Genomic DNA, 25,950 nt, shown 5'->3' on the forward strand with positions numbered 1-25,950 from the left:
TCTGTCCCTGGGAGAGTCACCCTCCCTATTAACAATGTGCTCCTTGAGCCCCTTGGAGCATGCCGGCTTCGGTACCGCCTACCACGAAGTGCATGGAGAAACGCTACTTTGTACCAGTGCAGGGATTTGAGGGTTTTTACTCAGATCTGACCCTGAACTGCCTGGTCGTAGCCCTGGGGAATGATAAAGCCCTGCAGGGCAGATTTAAGTCCACTCCCAGATCTAAACGGATGCATTTGATGTGTATGAATACCTAATAAGCATAAATCAGACAGCTATTTTTTTCCTTTGTACTTTCAGCCAGCTTGGCTATGAAAGTAACTATTCATCCACAAGCATATTGCATTCCTGCTATGATTCTCTGCTAACAATGATCATTGTCATAAAACTAATATAGCAGTGAAATCGCAAGGGTCTGCTCTGCTGTTGACATATGTGCTGCTCCCAATTAAATGACAATTGGAATTACAAGCATGCAGTGATGGCAGGTTAGAGCACTTCATTATCGACTAATAACCTATATTTCAATAGCATTCTTGATTTAAACCCACAAAAGGAAGGAAATGTAGTGCTTTGACCTCCTCTTCCTTGCAGATGCGCACTGGTAACTAGCAGGCATTTCCTATCCAAGCATGATTTTGTGAACTGGACAGCTATGTCTAAGTTTGCTGACCAGCTGCCTGAAGCCTCAAGGGAGGCATTTGGGGCATTTAATACCAAAGGCTGCTTGGTGGGTAAGACTTCTTTGCAGTCTGCACTAGATGTTGCGGATACTTTGGCCAGAGTGATGGCCTCGGTGGGGACCAATGAAAAGGGCATCCTGGCTGCAGAATTCAGGCATTGATCCCAATGTACAACAGGCCATAGAGGATTTGCCCTTCGATGGCAGAATTCTTTTTGTCAGACAAGACAGACGAGACTCTGCACTCCTCCAAGGACTCTAGAGCTACCCTATGGTCCTAGAGGGTGTATATGCTGGCAGTGCAGAGGTGACCCTAGAGTGGTCAACAGCAGCAGCCTCTGCAGCTCACATTTGGGAAGACTTTCCCTCCCACAAGACAGAAGAACTACCCAAGAAAGGAGCATAGGTTCCAGAGGAGGACACATTCTGGTCCAGGTTTTGACCAGTTAACATGCCTTCCCACAGTGCCCCCCAAGCACCCATTTTGACTCCTTGGTCCAGAGCAGTGTTCCAGTCATTGCTCCCTTCTCCCCATCCCCTCTCTTTGGGGACAGGCTGGCCTGCTTTTACAATGCTTGGGGCTCAATCACCACAGAAAGCTCGGTCTTAAGCTCCATCAGATCGGGCTATGCCATCCAGTTCCTCTCCATCTCCCCGCTCCCTCCAGGATCCCTCTCATGAGATATTGCTCTTCAAGCAGGTTCACTCTCTACTGGCTTTGGGGGCAGTGGAGGAGGTTCCACCAGAACACGGGGGGGGGGGGGGTCACAACTTCTATTCCCAGTACTTTCTGGTGCCAAAATCCAAGGGAGGGGCAAGACCCAGTCTCGACCTTCATGGCTTCAACAAATATATCAGATACATGAGGTGCTGAATGGTCACTCTATCAACTATCCTCCCTGCGTTGTCTCAGAATGACTGCTTTGTTGCTCTGGACCTGCAGTACGCTTTCATGTGATGATTTTGCCAAGCCACAGAAAATTCCTTCAGTTCATTGTAGTGGAGTGACACTTCCAGTGTATGGTGCTTTCCTTCAGTGGTTCATATACTTATCAACAATACCACCACAATGTAGTATATGAACAGGCAAGGGGGAGCACACTCCAGGAGGCAATCTGGTTGTGGCAGTTCTGCATCAAGGAGAGTATCACTCTGACAGCCAACCGCTTGCCCAGGGTCCAGAATCATCTCACAGACCATCTCATCAGGAATTTTGGGCAAGCCAGAGAGGACTTGGGCTGCAAAGCCGAAGATCTGCAGTGTGGAGTTGGAGAGCGCTGCCTCGACTCTGGGGATCAGCAGGGCTCAACTGCCCTCTGGGGGGGTCCTGATATCTGGCTTGCCCTCATAGGGAGCCTTTGCCCCTTCCTGTGGCACACCCAGTGCCAGCAGCACTGGTAGAGGCCTCTGCTTTCTAGGCGCTGGGAGACCCTGGGAAGGCGTCAGCCCTGCCACAAGTCTGGGTCCCATACCACTCCCGGGAGTCGGTGGAGGATTCCTTGGGGGGCTACAGGCGCCGATTGGGGAGGCACAATACCCCATGGCCTTTCTTGCCTGATGCCAGGGAGCCATGCTTCTTGGCACTCTTTTTGGGCACTGGCGATGGAGATCGGTGCCGGGCACAGCCCAGTGCTGGGGTGTGCTACGCACCGAGGCTGAGGTACTAGGGGTAGAGTCCGTCCGGGAAGGCTCGGAAGCCAGGCAGAGAGCAGCCTCCATGACAAGGGCCCTCAGACGGCTGCCATGCTCTTTCTGGGTCCTGGGTCGAACATTATTGCAAATGTAACACTTGTCCTTTACATGTGACTCCCCCACGCACTTCAGGCAGCTGCTGTGGAGGTCACTTACAGGCATACGCCTGTTGCAGTCCGAGCAAGGCTTAAATCCCGGAGATAGGCGCATGCCTTGCATGGGGCAAAGTCCCCAATGGGACTCTAACTTCTAAATACACTTACCAACTACTTAACACTAACTACTATAAACAAACTACTTACAAAACCCTAAGGCTAGACCTAGTCCTTGCTAGGCAAGGAAAAGATGCTTCGACTAACCACCACAGGCGGTAAGAAGGAACTGAGAGGGACTAGGACCAGCGGCGCCTAATACACAAGTGCATGAGTGCGGCACTCAAGAGGGCACCATAGCCAACCCTACAGATACCACTAAGGCAAAAATCTCCAACGGCCGCGCACGTGGGCATGTACACACTAGGAATGGAATGGACATGAGCAAGCACTTGAAGAATATTAGTTTCTGTAAAGACATGAGACAAGGATGTGTATTCTGCTATTTTAATTTATGACATGGTGCCCAGTGCCTTGGATGGGTGCCTTTCTGTGTGTTCTTATAAATAAATATACACAAAGCTCTTGCCAAAAAGGATGCTAATAAACATCTTGTTAAAGTGTGCATTTGTAATGTCTAAATCATAGAGTCTCAGGGAGCTAAGCCAGATCCATTTATTAATATATAGAAACCAAATAAAAGCTAAAATAAATTATGATTTCTTAATTTTGCTATCATGATTTCTCAACCTTAAAGGCTGCACTAATGTTAGTTTTTGCATTTAAAATTTCTCTGGCATGTAAGAAAAAGAAGAAATGAGATAATTAAAATGAGGGCTGCCCTGACGGAGACCTACACCTCCGATTGCCCTCATTCCAAATGGAGGAGGGCATCACACAACAGCAGAAATTTGCCAGTAGCAAACGTTCATAACATTAAGGCTACTGAACAAATTCTCCTTCATGTTAGAGTTCTTTTCCCTTCCTCATAAACTCTAAAACAGAGGCTAAATAATGGCTTTGAGCGTTGTGTTAGAGCGAGCAACCATGCACTTGGGCAATAGAGGGAGAAAGCAGTGTGACTGTGAAAGCCATTGGAGTACAGGGAGCAGTGGCTCTTTCTCCTCTTGTAGGAAAGGTGTAGTATGCACTCCACCATATTCCCCTGCTGGCATTGCAGGTCTGAGGCTATGACCCTAACCAGAGAGAGCCCTTCTGGGCCCACTAGTACTATTAGAAGAGCTACATTTGCACTTTCCAAGCACAAGCAGACAAATTAAGGTTCCCTTTTGCATGAACGCAGGGAAAGGGCAACCTGCACCTTCTCCGCTAGGTATAGTGCCCAAGACTAACCATAGAAAACAACAGTTTTTTATATTAGCCTCTTGTTTTTTGCAAGTACAAAAACTTTCAACTGGAACATGCAGAAGTAGGGATGTGTTTATACCTGCAAGCAAAGCTCCAAAAAGGGAATGAACAGATTTTAGGATATACCAAAACCAAGATGTATTTTTGGATTAAAAATTTCAGTAATCCACAAACCCCAGTTTACAATTTACATAGAAGTTGTTTAAAAGAAATCCCCATCTTTCTCCTCCAATGAAACACCTACACTTCATAAACAGATACAAGGAGGGAAATATATAGATCAAGCTGGAGGCCAAACATTTGATTGTGTGTCTTTTTCAAAACACTGATATAACTTGGTGGTTTAAAGTTTAACTGTATTTTTTTCAATAGCAGCATTGATATAAGTGGCATTAGAGTTGGCAAAGCATAATAGAACACTTAACGCATTAATGACAGTGGATACATCAATATTAACACACTTTATGTCACTTACCTGACAGTAATGACTTCATCTATAAATAGAGAATTCAGTTCAGAAAGATGCAGCACCTGCATATGTACATTCATAAGCACCCTATGTATTAGTACACAGACTACTTATAACATACCATGGATGGACTATCGTGTGAAGATCTAAGGGCACCAATTATCTGTCAAATGTACATGTACGCTTATTAACACAGAGGGCTCAACTGTGGCTGGACCTGGTGACTGAAAAATTGTAGTCCCCGTTGTGCTACACTTTGTGCAGTCACTTATATCCAGTCCAAAATGCATGCAAAATGGGTGACATGCACTAACAGAGTGGGAGTTTTTTTATATACCATGGGTGGCCAAACTTACTGACTGTCCAAGCCGCACATGACAATCTTCAGAAGTTTGAGAGCCAGGGCGTGCCCGCTGGGGCTCAGGGCTTCAGCCCTGCGGGGAAGGGGGTCTTGGGGCTTCAGCCTTGTGGGACGCAACTGCTGGGGCTTCAGCACGCCCTGCGGGGCTGAGGCCCCAAGACTCTTCCCACCCTCCCCCCTTTCCCCACTGGGAAGAAGCTGGAGGTGACACATTGGGGGAGGGAACATGTGGGGTGGGCACATGGAGTCACATCCCCCCCCCCTATTTTTTCCAGGGTTTGCTGGCCCTATTCAGTCACATGGTGCCTCAGGCTCCCTCCCTGCATGGCAGCTGCTGGACCCGGCAAGCTGGAAGGTGTGGCTGTGGGAAGAGGCAGCAGCAAACAGCTGGGAGCTATAGGGAGAGCTGTTGCCTTTGCTGCTATCTCTCCCCGTGGAGCTAAAGGAGCGGCCCTTCCCTGCAGCTCCCAACTGCTTGCTGCTGCCTCTCCAAGTGGAGCTAACACCAGGGAGCTGCAGGGAGGGGCCACTGTGGGCAAGGGGAGGCGTGCCTCATGCTGTTGCAGTGGTGAACCTTTAAATTGTGCCCCCCACTCTCAGCAGGCATCAGTCGTCTCTGGCAGAAGACCCTAACCCCACCACCCCGCTGCAGGTCAGAAGCCCCAACTGCTTCTCCCTTGGCCCAAAGAGTGCCCCTCATGCTGGGCTAGCTCCAAGTAGAGTGGGGCTACTCCATGCTATCCCACTTCTGCATGTAGTGTATTACTGCCACCTTGGAGCCCAAAGACATTTGCAGGAAGGGTAATATTTCCCATTCACATTATTTATGGACTAACTTTCCCTTCTAACAGGAACCAGAAAGCTTACTTTTATTTGCACCATTTGGATTTCATCACATCTGTTTTCAGCAGAAGATTTCTTTGTCTGTCCTCGCCTGTGACCAAACTTGCATTTGTTCCTTATAACCTGCTCATCATCTTCAATTGGTCTCCGCACATATTTGAAGCGATCTTTAAGGGCTCGTTTCCATAGCAACTGCATACAAAAACCCACCATCATTAGAATCCATCAGGAGTTTGCGCCACTCTCTCAAAGCAGGTCATTATCTACTATTTCTAGACAAAGGAAAAACTGACAAGGACGGGTACAAATTTTTAGCAAGCTTCTTTAACTGCACCTACAGTTTATATACTTAGGTACCTAAACCCAATACGCAGAGGCTGTCCCAAAGAAAAGCAGGCAATTGCAGTATGGGCCAGAAAACAGACAAGCTGCAGTTTGAATGCCACTCTGTCATATCTGCCTCCTAATATCACCAATGTCCATCAAATTAGTATTTTGTAGCTTTATCTGAACTAGCAGCATAAGAGAGAAAAATAGATTGTACGTTAAAAGATGGTGAAAGTTACTGATTGAAGCTCTTTGCTGTTTACTTGTGTTTAATCTCAAATTTACTGCCCCAACTCAAGTTTCCCTGGAAATATCTGTGGTGTACTGGCTTCTACGAGATGGTAACATAAAACTTCATATTTGAAGCATACCAAAATGTGGAGAAAACACCTGATTTTTCATTTGATAATGATAATAGCTTGGAGCAGTGATATCTTATTGAGGCTCTTTTTTAATTTACAAGCACGTCCTTTAGAATTAATGAGTTAACTATACGCGTTGTTTGTGCCTCAATGAGACTCCCCACTCTATCACCCCAAATACTTAGCATGGAAGGAGGAAATGCCATTGGAAGTCCCAATGGAAGTTTTGTTTCCACTTGCTGTTCTTAAAGAGAACTATTCTAGATAAGTTCTTATATCACTCCCAATACTGGGCTATCTGAGCAGCACCTTAAAAGTGGCAAACCCAAGACAATGATGCTAATTTTGACAACTGGATCAATGACTCAGTTTGTAAATCCTTCCTGTGAGAGTTGCTGTTTATCGTATTATTCACATTTCTGCAATAAAAGGTTACAAAATTGAGCAAATATTAAATTGGCTGAGAGGAAGAGATGCTCCAGGAGTCACTCAAACGTATAAAACTGATACACAAATAAGTCCCCTATTTCCAGCACCGCTTCCCGCAGTTACAAAGTATCAGACTATTCTTATTTTTGGAGATGTAGGAACAACACCAAACTAAATAAAGCCTGTAGAATTACACAGAAGGACTGCCTGGTGGTTAGGTCACTAACTTAGAGCATGGGAGACCTGGGTTCAAGTCCCTGTTTTGCTTCAGACTTTCTATGTGACCTTTGGTAAGTCATTTAGCCTCTCTATGCCTCATTTCCCCATCTATAAAATGGGCCTAGACTTGAGTTGGTTGGCAGTCTAGGTACCAAAGCCCTACCTATACTTGGCATTGGAAATAGGAGGAGATGATGATGTAGAGCTACACAACCCGCAGATCAGCACTTGCTTCTGAACTTTTAACCTTTGTGCTAACATGGGTCCATGATTAACCAGTCCAGGCCACAAGGAGCCAGTTTCACAAAGAAACTTTGGCGTGGCAACACTCTGTGTCCCAGTTCCTACAAAATCACCGGGATTCACAAAGCCGGAGTTTGGCACTAAGATCCCTATATGATGAGTAGAGACAGATAGGTGCCTCTGGATGGGATTCACAAAAACAGCATGGTAGGTGGCTCCCAGTCTAGGCTATCCAATGGGAGATACTGAAGCAAAGAATGTGTCCTAAGCCCTGCTCCTCTAAGGGTGTTCAATGCCTCCCTCTGCTTCGGATTCTCAGCTGCAAACCGTCTTTTGGCATTAGCTGCCAATGCTGTTTTTACAAGGAGCCAGGGGAAGGGGCAGACCTTCCACATAACTTTTAGCTCAGTGACTAGGATACTCACCTGGGATGTGGGAGACTCCCCAGCTCATGTCCCCCCTCTGTGTTCAACTCCCTTCTCATTAGGCAGATCTGTCACTTCTCAGGTGAGCGCCTTAGCCACTGGGCTATGGGATATTCTGATGTGGGTCACTCTCCCCTGTTAAAGCTAATCCACTTGCATAAACAATTAAAAAAATTAATGGGAGCAAGGGGACTGGATTCTGTATCTCTCATCTCCCAGGTGAGTGTTCTAACCACCAGGCTACAGAGTCAATTCTGATGCTCACTCGTTCTCTCTGTCCAATGACTCTTTCATTATTAATTCACAGTGGAACAGCTTCAATGGAGGAAGTTGAGGGGATTCCACATCAAAACATCCTATAGATCAGTGATTAGGGTACTCCCCTGACAGGTAGGAGATACCTATTCAAATCCTTTCTCCTCATCAGACACAGAGGGGACTTGACTGGGGATCTTCCACTGGGTGCTCTAACCACTGGGCTATAAATTATGAATGAGTGCTCTAACCACTGGGCTATAAATTATGAGTGAGGTGTCCCCTGGCTGTTTTCTGCAGGTTCACATATGTGACCTGATCCCATAGGCAACATCTGAGCACACGTACCAGATTGGGCCCTTCAGGCAAGCTAAGCAAAGGAATACCTATCTTCCCCTGGTTTAGGCATCTACACACCTAGAGTGAGACAGCAGTGCTCATGTGTAACACTGACAGACCTCTGTTGTCAGCAGGCGGGATCAAACCTGGGACCTCTAGAGCTTAGTGCATGAGCCTCTTAGTGCATGGCTTTTAGCTAAGGCTGTAGAGCAGACTCATGAATCTCTAAATGGTCTCGGTGCCACTAGACTGGACAGAACACCACACCCAGAAGGCGTGTAGGTTACACATGCGCACAGAGAGAACTTGGGTACCTAAAGTGGTAGTCTGGCACCTACATCCTTTTGTGAACCTAGCCCAAGATCTTTAAAATATTATCAGTTTTTCACTAGCCAGACATGAGGCCCTAAAAAACTGCTTGCCAACCGATTAGAGTTTCCCAAGCCTGCATTTCCAAAACATCCTGGAATTCCAAACTCTGTACGTCAGTGGAGTACCCAACGGTGCTAACTGCAACCATGTTCAAAACCAGTTATCAAGCAAGTGCTTGAACAAGACTTCATCAACCAGAAACACTCATTTCTATCTGAACTCACATACTATAATTACAAGGAAAACCTCAGTGTTTGTCTACATGAACAACTAGACTGCAGCAAATTGCATTAATGCACTTTGAGCCAGTCCTGTTTCAAAGAGGACTAGATTGAAGTACTCTAACAAACTGTTAATGTGCATCAGCAGGGTGCACACGGACAGTGCAGTAGATTCACACCCCAGCTTGCAGCGGTCTAACTGTTCATATAGACAAGCTCTAAAACAGACCTGCCAAGGGGGGCGAGGGGGCAAAGGGGGCATTTGGCCAGGGCCCAGGTGATTTAAAAGGGCCCAGGGGCCCCAGCCACTGCCAGATTCATCACTTCCACCCCAGGCCCTGCCACTCCCAAGGGACAGCTCTGGCCCCCCGGAATGGCTGTCGGCATGCCTGCTCGAAGATTACTAACACAGAAAGACTGGAGAATTTTTTTTCTTTGGTTTGTTTCCTCTGAGCACCTAACAGCATCCCAAATATAATCAATCATTTTCTCCTGGTTGTGGGTCTTTCACACAGGCACAGGAGAGAGAAAGACTTTTTTTTTAAATACCAAAGTAATTTTAAACCATAGGCAGGAGAGGGCGTTTGAGGGCCAAGATCGTACCCAATAGTACAGTTCACTAGAGCTGGCAGAAAAAAAGGGACCCCTTTTCCATGAAAATGTTCATGTTTCTGAGAAAAAGTTTAGTCTTGAAGAGGAACAAAATAGCAAAAATGCAAAATTTTTCATGGAAACAGATATAAAGAAAAATTCCATTTCAGGAGAACTGAGATGGAATCTTTTGGCTTTATTGGCTGCCCTCAGGGAAGGGCCCTGTCCATTTCAGAAGCCAGAAAGGCAGAGAGCCTGGGTGCTCTGCCAAACACTCCCCTCCCCCACCCCACCCCGATCTAGGAGCCAGTGAGGTGCTGCCCATTCCCAGGAAGTGGGGAGGCAGAGTGCCCTGGATTTCTGCTTCTCTGTTGGGGGGGGGGGGGGCAGGAAAGAGAGAGAAAGAGAGAAGGGAAGGTAGATGCAGCGAGATGCAGCATGTTTCTCTATCTTCCAGAGCCATTGGAGACAGGGAAACCTGCCTGTTTTGACAGGACTTTTGTTGAATCTACTTTTATTTCATTTTTTAAATGGCCTCCACTCCAAGCTGTCCCTTTAACATGTTTCTAAACGACAACATAACTATAAAGCCCAAACATGAAATCACATTTCTGAAACACACCTCTATCCCGATATAACTCTGTCCTTGGGAGCCAAAAAATCTTACCGCATTATAGGTGAAACTGCGTTATATCGAACTTGCTTTGATCCACCGGAGTGCGCAGCCCCGCCCCCCTGGAGCTCTGCTTTACTGCGTTATATCCGAATTCGTGTTATATCGGGTCGCGTTATATCGGGATAGAGGTGTATAATGTCCTCTGTCTACCTGTCTAGTCCCAAGACCATCATGACCATATGAACTTAAGTGCTAATTTCAGCTAAGATAGTTTTACATTCACTTCTGGCATTTACCAAATACCACAAGAGTTTCCTGATTTATTCCAAATATCACAAGAGTTTCTGTGTACCATGTTTTATCTCATGCCTTTCTCCAATTGAGGAATTTGGAAGGTTTTTTTTGCCAGTGCAGTAATCTTTTTCATAACAGTCATCTTTTCCTGGAGGCATCTAGTCTGGAGACAGTATACAGACTAGGGCAACCTAATGAGACAACAGGTATGCGCTGAGCAATCACTTGGCCCCAGTCTCTGTGAATAAGTGGACAATGCATCTAAGTGAAGTGGACTGTAATTGAACAGTAGAATATCATACCCTTATGCAACTTAATGAGAATCAGATTCTGATTCACATTTTCCTTAGTAGATGTGTCTTTGCTGGCAACCAGATGAAACGTGTTTTCTGAAGTGACTGAATATTCTCTCTCCATCTCCCATGTTTACAGTGGGAAATTGTTCTGTTTTCTCAGAGAAGTGAGTCATCAATAATATTTTTAGGTCCTCAATGGAGTGATGTACTTGATACTTGTAGAAGAGAACTTTGCGTAATGTTCTTGTGCTACATGGAAATTTTCCAGTGTAAGCCAATTTTCTCGGCAATGCAGCACAATACTCTCATAGCCAAACTTCCAGAGGGCTGCTTTATTATGCTCGAGCTGGTTAAGACAGCATAAGTAAGGTTGAGGTAGAAACGGTTGCTGTAACATGAGTTTACAAGTGTTTCGTTAATGGTAGATCCCATCAGAGAAAAGCCGTGTGGTCGCACAAGCACATCAGGCACACACAGTGTAAAGCCAACGAAGTAATTTGGTACCTAAACATTAACAGACTATATACTTTCTTGCTTTCTTCAGGCATGCTGATCTGCTTCTAAATGCTCCCCCCCTCCTCCCCAACCTTGAGCTGCTGGCAGCCTCTCTCTTCCCCTCAGCAAGGCGTCCATTCCCCCATGTCTCCATTTCTCCCCAATAGCCCTCTGCCTCCACATGCCCTCTGTTATTACAGGTAATAGAACCATTTTTATCAATTTCTATCCCCTTTCCCACAGGTCAGCTCGCAACTGGAATAGGTCCCAATTATTACAACATCTCTTTCAGAGACCCATTTCCCTATGATGCCCTACCAGAGATCAGGTAATAGGGAAGGGCTGCCAGGAACAGAGACGTGCAGATAGGGAGAAGGGTGCTCAAGAAAAGTCAGCGGACAAGTACTAGCACTTCTTGCCTTTTCCACCCAACAAACCTCCTGTGGTCCTACTGCTATAATCCACAGAGAACCACTGGAGGATTTTAAGACGAGAGCTGAAGTTGGGGGGTGGAGAGGAAATCAGAGCTCATTCACCCTTTTCCTATGGGCTACCTCCGGTGTGGTGGTAGCAACTACAGTGGCACATAAACATACACGCATATCCTCTTGTTCACAATTTTCAGGTGCTCAGGGCTGCAGGAGCGGAGAACTTCATGAGCTTTAGGAGGTGCACAGGACCTTTCATGAGCTTTTCAATGGGAGAATTATTTTTTTCCAGTTGACAATATCCCACCAATGAAGCTTACGCTTACAAAGATAGTCGCTTGTGAATGTAGACTTTAAGGGTATGTCTACACTACAAAACTACGTCAACCTAAGTTACATCGACAAACAGCCTCTGCAATAATTAAATCACTTTTACATGTCCACACTATGCTCCTTGTGTTGGCAGTGCATGTCCTCACCAGGAGAGCTTGCACTGATTTAACAGTCAGTGTGTGGCATTATGGGATGGCTTCTGAAAGGCAGAAACAGTTAATGTAAGCAACAGTGTCTATATTGACACTGCATCACCTTAACTACGTCGACCAAAGAGCTACACCTCTCATGGAGGTGAAGTTAATAAGTTGGCATAGCAGGCGAGTTACGTTGGCGGGAGCAACATTTTAGCATAGATGCTTACAGAGTTAGGTCAATGTAAGCTGCCTTACCTCCATCCTAACTCTGTAGTGTAGACCAGGGCTAAGTAACCAACTGGGGGCTGGGCATCGGATCTCAGCTAAGGGAATGCAGTAAACTAAGTTTCATTTCTCACCTGAAAAGTGGCAAACAAGAAACCCACTAAAGAACTTTCCCAGCTCTGGTGAACACCTTTATCTTTAGATTATAATTTAGGAACCATTTGTCTGATTCACTTCAGATTTGGTAGAAAAATATCTACCTTGTCCCTCACCCTAACTTTTCTATTTTCAGGCCAATATTACCTTTTTTGGCTAATTTTGGGAGAAGATGTGTGACACTGGCAGACCAGGTGCCAGCTCATGTCAAGGCCCCAAAGCGTCACTGAACACTGACAAATGCATAGCTGGAGATCAGTTTGGCTCACTAAACAATCTCTGCTAATATCTATTTTAACAATACTAACACAGAGATGAGTGTTGGAATTTGTAAAATTGGTATTAGATTTATAAAGATGTGTTTAGTGTTTGGACTTTATGAAATGTTTGTGAGTTGCTGTATGCATTAATCTCACTTGTAATATCTGTATCCCACATTATAAGGTAATATTTACGTGTTTGCTCTAAAACTGTAAGCCCCTCCCCTCTCGTCAGGAGAGAAGCATTACTGAGTGTGAAATGCTAGTTTACAAGAGAGGACATCTTTGCCCCAGGAAAGAAGGCCCATAGATATCAGACCAGCCATTGTGAAACAACAGTGGACAAAAGAAAGACTTTGCTGATTGTTCATCCCACACCCATGAAGAGAAGACTGAACAAACCTTCCTCCCATCATCTTGAGCTCTGGGGGAAGGGAATAAAAATCCCTGTCAAGAAGAAATGATTATCCCCTATGCTGCTTGGACTTCAGGGAGAGGGCAAGATTTCTAAGCATAAGCAAGGGATCCCCAGATGTTTAGCTTCAGTTAACCCTAAAGGGCAAACAGAGCTTGCACAATACAGCAGCTTCTATTACTTTTTGAAACCTAAGACTAACTCATTTGTATGTGCATGTTTACCTGCTTTAACCTTGTAAATAACTCATTTCTTGTCCCTAGTTAATAAATCTTGTTAGTTTATTATAGGATTGGCTAAAAGCGTTGTCTTCAGCGTGAGATCTGAGGTACAAATGATGAGGTGAGTGACAGGTCCTTTGGAACTGAAAGTAATGTGGATATTGTTGTCAAGTATCAGGGGGTAGCCGTGTTAGTCTGTATCTACAAAAACAACAAGGAGTCTGGTGGCACCTTAAAGACTAACAGATTTATTTGGGCATAAGCTTTCATGAGTAAAAACCTCACTTCTTCGGATGCATAGAGTGAAAGTTACAGATGCAGGCATTATATACTGACACATGGAGAGCAGGGAGTTACTTCACAAGTGGAGAACCAGTGTTGACAGTGCCAATTCAATCAGGGTGGATGTAGTCCACTCACAGTAATAGATGAGGAGGTGTCAATTCCAGGAGAGGAAAAGCTGCTTCTGTAGTGAGCCAGCCACTCCCAGTCCCTATTCAAGCCCAGATTAATGGTGTTGAATTTGCAAATGAATTTTAGTTCTGCTGTTTCTCTTTGAAGTCTGTTTCTGAAGTTTTTTTGTTCAATGATAGTGACTTTTAAATCTGTAATAGAATGACCAGGGAGATTGAAGTGTTCACTTACTGGCTTGTGTATGTTACCATTGGATATTGTTGTGACTTGTGATATAAGGGACCATCTATCACAAAGGCAGACTTGCCTGGGTGGCAAGATAGACCAGAGTACCCAAGGGACTGTCTGTGACTCCATGTTAAGGCTGTTGTAATGCCTGAGGAGTTCACACTTGATACCTGGTTGGTAAAATCTAAGTACAGAGCTCACAACCAGTTTGGGGTTTGTGCCCTGGTTTGTAACTGTCTGCCATGACATTGGCACTCCTGGTTATGAGCTACTCCAGACAGCTTGACAGAAGGAAAAGGGGGGGGGGAGCCAAAAATCAGCTTATAATGGAAATTCAGTTGCAACTTTATCTATAGAGCAATTGCCACAGAATGACCCGTGAACAGTAGCAAAATGAAAGGAAGCAGGGTTTTTTGCTAACATAATCACATTCATTTGGTTCTGTTAGTCAAAAAGGGGCCGGGGGGTTGTTGCATTCTTTCCTTTTCTTTAAGATATTCAACCAGGCATTTAGTCTTCACCTAGACTTCAACATATAATGGCCTTTGACTTTGGAACTGATCTCCCCTATTGGTGAGATATTGACTGACTTGAACTTCAGGGTTAAGAATATAGTCCTTCTGTTCACTCGAGCTTTTGCTCTACACCCGTATGCTAACAGCTCAATTTGAGGGTTAAGAGCCAAATTTTTAAAAAAGTATTTAGGCATCTAGTGGGATTTTCAAAACTGCACAGGCACCTAACTCTCATTAATTGCAACATCTATAATATGGAGATATACCTATCTCATAGAACTGGAAGGGACGAGTCCAGCCCCCTGCCTTTACTAGCAGGACCAAGTACTGATTTTTGCCCCAGATACCTAAGTGGCCCCCCTCAAGGATTGAACTCACAACCCTGGGTTTAGGAGGCCAATGCTCAAACCACTGAGCTATCCCTCCCCTATATGCTTTTGAAAAACCCTCTATCTGCATCCTTAGAAGCCTGGCCATAAGTATTTATATTTAGTACTAGCAAATAGTCAACCTGCTTGTTTTCATGTGCCCAGAGAATGTTGTGAAAACATCTTTTTAAAAAAAGCCAAATAATTCTTAATTTAGTACTTATAAAGTATATTTAATCTCTGATGTTAAATAAATATTTTTGGGACATGATATATTTAACACATATTACTCTGCCAGTTTTAAATATCATTTTAATTGGTTATTTTGCAGATTTTTCTTTTAATGTCATCTTTGTCTTGGAGACATCTTTTAGCTGATTTTTCAGCAGCCACCTATGTAGAGCTTTAAATCTCTCAAGTTCAAAGTTCAAAACACTTAGATATTTCATCCTCCTCCCTTCACATACATTAAGAGTTTAGCTAAATCTATTTCTGTAATAGGATTCCCATAAGCTTCTGCAAAACCCTGCTCACACAAACTGTTTCATCTGTTGAGATAAAAATTGCCATTACATATATTTATCCTGCTTCCCAAGTGATGGTAGTCAGTGAGATGTGTTCTGGAGGGCAAGTGGAGGCATCTGTCTTGCCATTCTTACATGGAGTTAACCGGTAGCCCACTGGGTCACTTTATTATTACTAACACCACAAAAACAAGAAGATTTGCCATGTTCATCGGAAGAGAACAAGGATTACTCTGTGTATCTGACACAGAAGGGAGAGGATTATGGGCAGATTAAATGCAGCAATTTACTAAAGAATAATAATTTTGTATGCAACAGTTATATAATCAAAAATGTCAACAATGAGATTCAGGGTTTCACTGCGCTAGTGCTGCTGTGTAATGCTGAACTTTGAGGGAGGCATTTGCACGTACTCTCAGTTTCTCTCCACCCCCAAATTACATTTGATAAAACAATTATTTGCTTTTTGAAGTTTGATATAGTGTATAAGTTGTTTCGTAGAAACTGGCTAAAGTAAACTGAAATGGAGGTCATTAACTGCTCGTATCCAGATCTTTTCAAAAGGCTGCCTTTAAGCCCTCTAAAAGGATACCGCAGATAGAACAGTACTGTACAAAAAGTGCTGAATTATTATTATTTTTAATTATATTCTGAATGCTGCACCTACTATGAGGGAAAGTATTATCACTGGCTTTCTGATTCTGCCCTCCCACCCCCACATCAGATGTACAGTATTTTGGTGCAGAGGTTAACATTAACAACCTGTGGAAATATTAAATGGATATATATTTACAGATTCTATGGGCTAGATTTACAAAGAGACTTAATGATTGTGACACTGAGCATTTCATGCCTTTTAGATGCCTAGAACATCCCTGGGATTCACAAAGCCTGAATTAGGCACTCACGCTTCCTATACAATGAAGGGGGAGAGACAGGCGCCTAAGAACGAGATTCACAAAAGCCAGCACACTGAGTGGGGAGCCGCCTAAGCTAACCAATGGGAGATGCCAAGGAGAGGAATGTGTCCTAAGCCCTGCTCAGGGAATTCAGTGCCTAAATCCAGGCTGGAGGGAGATGCCTCTCTCTGCTTGGGATTCTCAGCTGGGAACCCTCTCCTGGAGTCCAACGCTTATGTTTTTGCAAGAAGCCAGCAAGGAAGGAGAGAGCTTTCCTCAGAACTTCTAGCCCAGTGGTTAGGGCACTCACCTAGGATGACCACCAGCTCAAATCTCCCCTGTATTTGAGGGGGAGAGAGAATTTGAATAAGGATCTGTCACCTCTAAAGTGAGTGCCCTGAACACCAGACTACGGGACGGCCTGATGTGACTTGGAGGCAGAGAAAATTAGGAGTGTATAGATGGGGGAAGGGATGTTTAACAGCCAAAGGCAAAGCAATATTGTTTCACAAAAGACTCAACCTACTAATTCTAGATGTAAATAAAGATAAGGAAGGTAGATTTTTGCTGGAGAAGGCTAAGATCTCTGACTCTAATTAATGTATATGGAGCCAATAAAGATAATCCAAGTTTTTTCTAAATTAATATCCCACTAGAATCAGTCACTCTAGCAGGAGATTTTAATGTGGTGTTGTACCCTTTTTTAGGCTACATCTACACTGCAGGGGGGAGTCGATTTAAGATACGCAAATTCAGCTTCGTGAATAGCGTAGCTGAATTCGACGTATCGCAGCCGACTTACCCCGCTGTGAGGACGGCGGCAAAATCGACCTCTGCGGCTTCCCGTCGACGGCGCTTACTCCCACCTCCACTGGTGGAGTAAGAGCGTCGATTCGGGGATTGATTGTCGCATCCCAACGGGACGCGATAAATCGATCCCCAAGAGGTCGATTTCTACCCGCCGATTCAGGCGGGTAGTGTAGACCCAGCCTTAGACAAGTCAGGCTGTCCCCAGCATACACAAACACATACTAGAAACATTAAAAAGATTATATGGAAGAACTGGAGTTAAAAGTTAAATGGCACTTGAACAACCCTACAATGAAGGATTTTACATTTATTCCTCCCCACATTCTACATAGTCATGAATAGATTTCTTCCTGATTTCTAAGACTCTAGTAGACTCAGGCTTGATTTCATTATTAAGCACTATCATGATCTCTGATCATGCACCAGCGATACTACAATTTTTCCCTCCCGAGACAAACGGACTTGTAAACAATGGAGACTGCACTCCTCTCTTTTTATAAACATTTTCAGAGCTATCACACAGAAGAAATTGTTTTTTTCCTCAAAACAAAATGACACACCAGAGATATCCTGATCCACTCTATGGGATACACTAGAAGCTTTTATTAGGGGCAGGATCATTTCCTACTCAGCAGTAGGAAGAGTGTTAGCCAAAGTAATCTTGTGGAATTAACTAAACTTAAAGATATGGATTTAGAACGTGCAAGCTACCCTCTCCCAAGAAAATCGTAGAAAATTAATCGGTGTTTGGTATGAAAGTAAATAGACTTACTTCAGCACAAGCCGAATTTTCTCTTTTTAGACTCAAACAAACACACTGGAAGTCAGAGGGAGAGAGCAAGGAAAATTCTCACATACGGTTTAAAAATGAGAGGTCAAAGATCCAGAGTAGCATCACTCAAATCAGAACAAGGGCAGGTTATTACTAATCAAAAAGAGATCAACTTTTGAAATTCTTCCAGGCTCTTTACAATAATGATTCCTCGAAGAAGAGAAGAACTGAATAATTTTGTTAAAACTCTTAACATCCGTCGAATCTCAAAAGAGCAGCAGGCCAGGTTGACCTCTCGGTTGCATTCAGAGGAAATGAATCTGGGCAAGACAAATAGCACAATATCTCAGACAATTCCCCTTCCCCTGCTTTAATCTGTTTTGGGGAACTAGACAGAGATGCCCTCTCTCGCCCCCTCTCTGTTTAGTCTAGTATTAGAACCACTTACAGTACTAATCACAGAACACCAAGGTATTCAAGGGATCAAATCAGGGAATCAAAAATCTTTCCATATACAGATGACCTCCTCCTCTTTATTAAAAATCCAGATCAATCTATTCCCAATATCCTTCAAACCATGGATAACTTTGGTAAACTCTCCGGCTACAAAGATAAGTTGGGATAAGTCAGAAGCAATGAAGACCTTATTGGATTTAGTTGGAAGTGGCTCTCCTACAGGGACATTTAGATGGCAACAGACAAACCTCAGATATCTTGGCATCCTCTTCTCTAAGGAAATTAAAAACATAGTCACGGTTAACCTACCCCCATTAATCATGCAGTTAGCACACTATTTAAACAGATGGCAGGCACTGCCTTTCCCCATTTGGAGAAAAATAAACAGAATAAAGAGGATCCTGGGAAGGGCATTCATTTTGATTGAACTCCCTCCCTCCCTAGCCATATTCCTCCCTTTTAATTTTACTAAAATCAACATGTTCAGAGCCTCCTTGTGGAGTGCTGGTAACAAACCCAGAATCGCCTTACAAGATTACAGCTCCCTATCAAGACAGAGGTTTTAGATTTCCCAATTTCAAACTTTACCATCAGGCAATAATTAACCAAGCAAGACAGCGAGCTGTAGAGCCCTGGATTGGATCCAGCTGGAAGCAGCATTGGTGGCTCCTTTAACCTATTTCCAACGTGCTGCATGCTGATCACTACCTACCAACCATGGTGGCAGTCAAAAACACCCCCTTTCTACGTACCAAGGCCTCCATCTGGGGTAACTCAAAACTCTGTATAGCAGGCAACCCCATCATTTGGACAGATTCGATTAGGAAAGGGATTTTGACCATCAGTCAATTTATTGAAAATTATACCTTCCTCCCTTTTACAATATTAAAAGAAAGGTTCAATCTAGAGACTAAGAAGGAGCAGCCATAGGTCCACCTTAAACATGCCATCTACCATCTGTTTGGCCCAGATGCCTATGCTACCCCGATCCACCGGGGAACTGCTTTCATTTCCCCAAATATTATCGATTGCCAAAACCTATGTATATGCAAGTATATGCACACTTGGCCAGCAAATCTGAATTAAACATAGATTCCCTAAAGAAGAAATTCTCTGCTAACCAATGGAAACAAATTTTAGCCAGTTTGCCAATCTGTTCTTTGGACCTCCCGTTTAAAGATTAATCCCACAGAAAATCGTATGCAGGCTGCATTGGACTCTTCTCCGACTGTTCAAAATGGGTGCCGTTAAGTCAGACAAATGTTGGTGCTATGATTCAGCAGCTGCTAACTTAATCCATATGCTCTGGGAATGCTCCTATACCTGTACGTTTTGGGCAGAACTTAATTGCAGAGTTTATTTTTGCCTATCAAATAAAACTGTGTTACAAGTGAAACATGTAATTTTTAAATGTTAATTGGAAGCTGAATAAATCTGAAAAAATTTGGCTCAGTGGAGCACTAATTACTGCTGAAAGACTAGTATTAGAAAAATGGAAATCCAAAAAATGACCAACAACTGAAGACTGGAACACAGACATTGTAAGTTCGGCCATCATGGAATATAATAGAAATACCCAAGAAAAATTCTTTCCTGTAAGTATCTGAATGATCCTATTAAATGCAGCCCTCCTCTTTTCTACCCACTTCCTTCCCTTCTTGTCTATCTCCCTCCTTTGAATTTTTTATCTTGTTGGTTTTATATTTAATTAGTTGGAATTTTATAAACAAATTTTTTTTGTAAATTTTGTAATACAAATAATTGATTTATATTTTCAAGTATAGCTAAAGTTTGGTAGCAAATAGCTTCTCATAATATATTAACTTACATAAATAGTTTAGTTGTGTGTGTATATATTTAAAATTTAATAAAGTTATTCTAAATAATAATACAAACTAGCATCACAACTCCAGAATTTGCCCATGTTAATGTTTGTGTTTTCAGTATTTTATCTTTTGTTGTTAGTTCTTAATGGGACAGATCTCAGCCTCTCTCTAGAGTGCCTTTAATTAAATTCCTATTAATCTTTTTCTGTAAGAGATCACCAATTTTTTGTTTTGTTTTTGGCTGCTTCTCCACTGTGCTTAACTTGTATTTTTTTCTTTGATAGGAATAAAAACTTGTATACAAAGTTACTTTAAGGATTCTTTTTAAATAAAGAGTAGAAAGTATTAGGGCATATCCACACAAATTAATCATGTTTGTATTCAAAATTTTAATATGTTTGAAGCATTCTGAACTAGTTTTTTCCTAAAATACAATATCCTTAAAGACATTTGTTGTTCTTATATAAATCCTGTTTATTCCAACACTTTTTATATACCATTCAGTTTATACTATAGACCAGAAATTCCCATCATATCCCATGCCTAAAAAGTTAGATTTTTTCCCAAGTGTTCCATGTGACTTCACATATATCTTTCAAGTAAGAGGGAGGACTATTGGAGGGAGCGGGGGTGGGGGAGGGAGGAAGGGAGCAGAGATCTTAAATAAGATTCAAGCACTGATTTCCTCTCTCATCCCCAAGCCAGTCCTATGTGGTAAAACTTTTGTTTCATTCCAAAAGTAGCTCAAAGCTCTTCACTAATGAATTACAGGGATATAACTTTGCATTTGGTAGCTTTAAGCCACTCTTTTCTTTAAATTGAGGTTTTTATCTTAATTCTTACCCACCTCCCACTCTAAATAGAGAGCAAGACAATTTTCTTATTTGTTTAAAACAGATATCTCAAATGTTGACTGGTATTATGAATAATTTTTAAATGACCAGTAGTAGACAGGCATCTTTCTGGTTACCTCTTTACCACAAAAAGAAATGGCAAGCTTTTGTGTAGGATTCTATTTTCATGTTTCTTCTACTAATACTGGAGACACTCTTGACCTTTACAAGATCTTGCTCTGTCCGTTTGAGATTCCTAACATCTAAATTACCTTTTTCTCCATAAAAAAAGAAAATATTAATTGCATTTAAGTTATACTTTTTTATATTTTACACTGAAACAAGTATCAATATTTGAAAACTAGAGCTGGTAAAAAAAATTTTGCATGAAAACTTTCCTGATGGGAAAATGTTGTTTCACTGGAATCGATCTACTTCAAATTTTAAGATTTTTCCCAAAGTTTTTTTTAATTTTCCGTTTCCGAAATGTCAAGTAATTTCCATCAAAAATACTGACAGTTTTTGTTCCAACATTTCATATTCAAAACTCTTCTGAATTTTTTGAGAATTTTCAATATTTTGACTTCTTGTTCCGATTCAGAATGGAAACAAATTTTGAAATGTTGACATTACCCATGAGATGTAAATCCCATTTCCAGACCACTACGGAGGACCCTCCCTGTGGCTAAACTCTCAAGATATCACCCCTGGGCAATAGCACCCCACACACACTTGGAGTAATGAGGACAGGGAGCTCCTTCTCTTCCCAGAGCAGGGAGACTGGCATGGGATCTCTACAGTATTTTCTCTAGCATCTGGGTTTTCATCTGCATGGGTAGGCCAGGCCTTTTACTGCCACACAGAGAGTTCTCCGCTAGGATGATACTGGTGGGGAGGTCCCAGAGCAATAGGTATTGGAGTTACCCCATTGAGATGAATGGGGCAGCTCACTATTTTCAAAACGATTGCAACATCTGCCTGAATCTGAAGCTTCAATTACATATGGGTCATGTTTTCAAATTTATCTCCACAACCAGGTGGAGTAGAATTTTATTTTTTTTTAAGTGAAAATGTATTATTTGATAAATTGCATGACTCCAGGAGCTGGGGCCCATAGCTGCGACCTAGCAATGTATTGGGCGGCGGGGGGGATATAACCTAATTAACATTGCAGAGGAATTTGACATTTCATTTGCAGAACAGAAAAAAAATACCTCCTACAGAATCTGAGTCCATTGTGCCAGGAAATACACATAGCACTGGTTATAGGAGAACAAAATCGAATTCCTGTAACTTTTAGTCAGTTTTCTGTAAAGACTGAATAGACTTTTTTCCTGTAACTCAGTTGAGAAATCTAGATAAATGAAGTCAGAGAGTCTTTGACAGATTAGTTTACAATGGCTTTTAGTCTTCTGGGTAACATTTTATCTGTCAGCCTTAGCACTTGTGCTATTATTCCCTGAGGTCTACTGCTCAGGTTCTGTTTGGTGTACCATTTCCATCCACCTCCCTTACCCAGCCCCGTAACAACGTGACCAACTGTCAATACAAACTTGCTGCAAGCTCCCTACTTGTATGCCTTTTAGCAGCCCCAATTTCAAATGTTGATATATTTAGCTTTATTTTCATAATCTGTCTTTTAGCCAGGACATATCATTTTACAAACATTGTTACATTTACTGAAATTCCCACTTCACCTTCGGGCTGTTTTCTTTGTTATGTTTAGCACAGACTCTTTCAACACCTTTTCAGAGATTGTAGGTAATCCCTAATTAACCAAGTTTCTGATGATCTCAAATAGGAGTATATTCCCCATATTCAAAACTGATGGAGAAACAAGTTTCACTTATTTGAAAATCCAATTATCTGATTGTTTCAGATGTCTCATAAGATATTTGAATCATCAGTGTTAGCACTACTGGTGATTCCAGCAACTCCTTTATTTCCTTACATTTGTCCAAAACATTTTTAGAAGAGGTGACATGAGAAGCATTATGTTTCCAGTCTTCTGAGCCCGATTCCACCAAGAAGGAATCAGGCAACGGTACCGTCTTTTTAGGTATTATGAATCCAGCGTTGTCAATACTTATGATTATTATGATTCTCGTAATAACTGGTTTGTTTTTTTAAAGCCCCATCTGCCGGAGTCATGGGTATACTTAAGAATCTCTGCTTTCATTTAAAGAATAGTAAACTTCTAGCCCTCATGGTTGCATTAAAATGTGACCCATAGGCTCATAAAAAAAAGGCAAATAAAAAGAACCTTTTTTTTCTTTTTAAATATCAATTGGGGGGGGGGGGGGGAGGAGAGACCTCACTCAAACTTTTAACATATGAGATTAGCAAGATTGTGACTCTTTAGGTTTAACCTTTTCCTTGCATGCTTTTGTTGTTTCTTCCAGCTATGTTGCCCAGTAACTGAATGAAATGTCAAATATATAAAACAGACACATTACCAAAACAGAAGCCTCTGCCCCACTCAGCTGCTTGCTCAGTCTGCAGTTTTTGCTAGCAGGCTGCTAATGCAATGTCCCCAACCAATGCAGAAAAGGATGAACGATTTGACAAAGAACAGTTTTATAAAATGATTTATAGCACAGTTTAGCCAGGTCTACATTTGTTAGGGAAAGCTGCTTTCAGAGCCACATTTAAATACAATTTTTCCTAAAATTTTCCACAATATTTCCTAAAATTTTCCCTAAAATGAAGTTCTGTAAATGGGACCTTAGAAATACTCACAAATGGATTCTAGTCAGTCTTTACAAATGGGGTCATGTTATACCAATGACCCACACATGGAACTCCTATTGGGGGTTCTCAATGGGAATTTTGAGCAAAAATAAGGGTAGAATATAGCTCATTGATGCTCTATCTCGCCTTTCCTTCCCAGGATGGGGAGTTTGCTTACTTCAGTGTGGTTCTTCCCTATCACAATGCCCAGCCTGAAAGGAGAATTGGGATATTCATCACGTTTTTCCTTAGATTGCATTTTCTGCAATAACTCTGTGGAGGACATGTATGTGTCTCTCAGAGCAAACCCCCCTCCACCACCCACAGTCTTTTACCAGGTGCTGTATCACATGGCAAAGCAATGACGTGAAGTCAACAGGCCTGAACATTATCTTTGCAGATTGCAGATCTGTTTTCTGGACCCTGAAAATGAAAAATTACATCCAAACCTAACAGCATCTCCTCTTTCCATTCAGCTTCCTGCTGTAATCATATGAGAGCCCTAGTGATGGTCTACTGAGCTATTTTATCCAAATGTACTTACTCCTGCCATATTTAAAAATACATGAACATAATAACTACTTGATATAGGTAATAGTAAACAAGTTCACTAATGATTATCACAATGTATTGCAGTAGCATAAGGCAAACACCAAAAATATTCATAATGTAATGTTTATATCTCCCCCATACAAATACAATTTTCCACTGGCCTGGCATAGTTGTAACATCACCATGATTTTTTAAACAATCACATGTTTAACAGTTTGTTTGTTTTTTTAGAAAAAAAAGCATATTATAGAGAAAGTCAATGCAAGCAACAGCTAGGTAACTTTTCATTAGTACTTATGCATGTATGATCTGACAGCGGCTTTGATAAACAGCATGTAATTTAATTAACCCTGTGCAATTACTGGTGCTTAAAATTAAGTATGTTATTTGGGATACATAACTTAAAATAGAAGCTGCAGCACTATGAAAAATAAAAACACCAAACAAACTGATATTAATTCTCTCTGAATTAGTCTCCCTCTAAACAACTAGATTAAAAAAGTTTCACATTTGATAGAGATTTAAGATAAACTGAGAACTGCACTAATTATGATACTTACAAAGCCATTTCCATCCTCATCAAGGAATGGATATGCCTGAAGCAATGCATTGACGACAACATTATACTGCTGACTGTTTGGGTACCTGTTCAAACAAGATAAAAAGAAAATATAGTAATAGGTGGCATTTTAGACACTTTTTGTCAATTTGAAGTCTGGTGGGGTTTTTTAAGAGGATATCAAGTTAAATTGATACAGTGTTTCCAAAATATTTACATTGAATTACATATTAAAGGAAGAAGAAATTATCCTAAAAGTAATGCATGGGAAGAGCCTTTAGAGCTTGATCTAAAGTCCATCATTAAAACCAAGAGTGTTTTTTCCACTGACTTCAGTGGGCTTTAAATCAATGACTTTAACCATTTAAGTTTACAGATTGCAGAGACTGGTTCATCATCATCTGGGAATTTATTGTGCAATCAGTTGTACCCCCCAAAAAAGAGTGAATCCCAAAACTACTGTACTTACAGTGATCCTTCCAGGTATTTTGTCATGTCTGCCTGTAAAAATTCAATAATCCTTATTCTCATGCTGTGGTCAGGGCATTTCCTTTCTGCTAATATGCACTGGACATCATAAGGAAACTCTGGTAAAACATATGAGTTTGTCCACTGTACTGTTTCACATCGTGCAAAAACATGTTTCATATTTTTTCTGTAAAAGAAAGGGTTAAAGATATCAAAGCTTATCAGATGCTCATATAGTTCTTTTTATCCCTGTGGGAAACTAAACAAGGAAAAAAAATAAGCCAAATGTTTTTGTAGGAAAGAAAGTTATGGCCGTACTGATTAAAAACCACTAGTGTTTTAGGCTTGATCAGAGATGCCTATTATTTTTTGTTTTCTCTTAGTTTCTACTTAAGAATAAAGTTACATGCAAAACATGTAATAAAATCAACCAATTCAGATGTTAAAATAGTTAAATGTTTTATACACAGTGCCTTAGATCAGGAGCTAGGAGAAGGCAACCAAACCTTTTCACCAACTAAACATGCACAGAATAGCTTTTGGCAAAAAACAACAGATATGGATGATAATATTAGTTATTTTAGCAATTAATATTTGGCTCCAATCAGAATGAGTGAATAAGCCACTGTTTTAGAAAAAAAAAAAATCAGTAAAGATACACGAGCCTAGACCCTGAAAAGACTTCCACATGTTTAATTTCAAATATGCCAGAAGTTCCATGAGTTCAGTGGGTCACCTCATATGCACGTCTTTGCAGATTCAGAATCCAAACAAACATAAGAACGGCCATACTGGGTCAGACCAATGGTCCATCTAGCCCAGGATCCTGT

At 41.9% G+C, this 25,950-nt stretch overlaps 1 protein-coding gene across 2 annotated transcripts in view; it reads right to left on the reverse strand.

Moving 5' to 3' along the window:
- SAMD3 (sterile alpha motif domain containing 3) overlaps positions 1-25,950 on the reverse strand; it is an 80,172-nt gene that overhangs the window by 10,741 nt on the left and 43,481 nt on the right. Inside the window, exons 5-7 of one of the 2 annotated variants that reach the window (XM_005280247.4) lie at positions 25,122-25,307; positions 24,654-24,738; positions 5,532-5,699 (exon numbers count right to left, since the gene is read on the reverse strand). In XM_005280247.4, coding sequence (XP_005280304.2) covers positions 5,532-5,699; positions 24,654-24,738; positions 25,122-25,307 — 439 coding nt within the window. The remainder of the gene's footprint in view (positions 1-5,531; positions 5,700-24,653; positions 24,739-25,121; positions 25,308-25,950) is intronic. The other variant, XM_024113614.3, reaches the window with a different exon arrangement.

The sequence above is a fragment of the Chrysemys picta genome, chromosome 3 (genome assembly GCF_011386835.1).
Source record: "Chrysemys picta bellii isolate R12L10 chromosome 3, ASM1138683v2, whole genome shotgun sequence".
Taxonomy (NCBI): domain Eukaryota; kingdom Metazoa; phylum Chordata; order Testudines; family Emydidae; genus Chrysemys; species Chrysemys picta.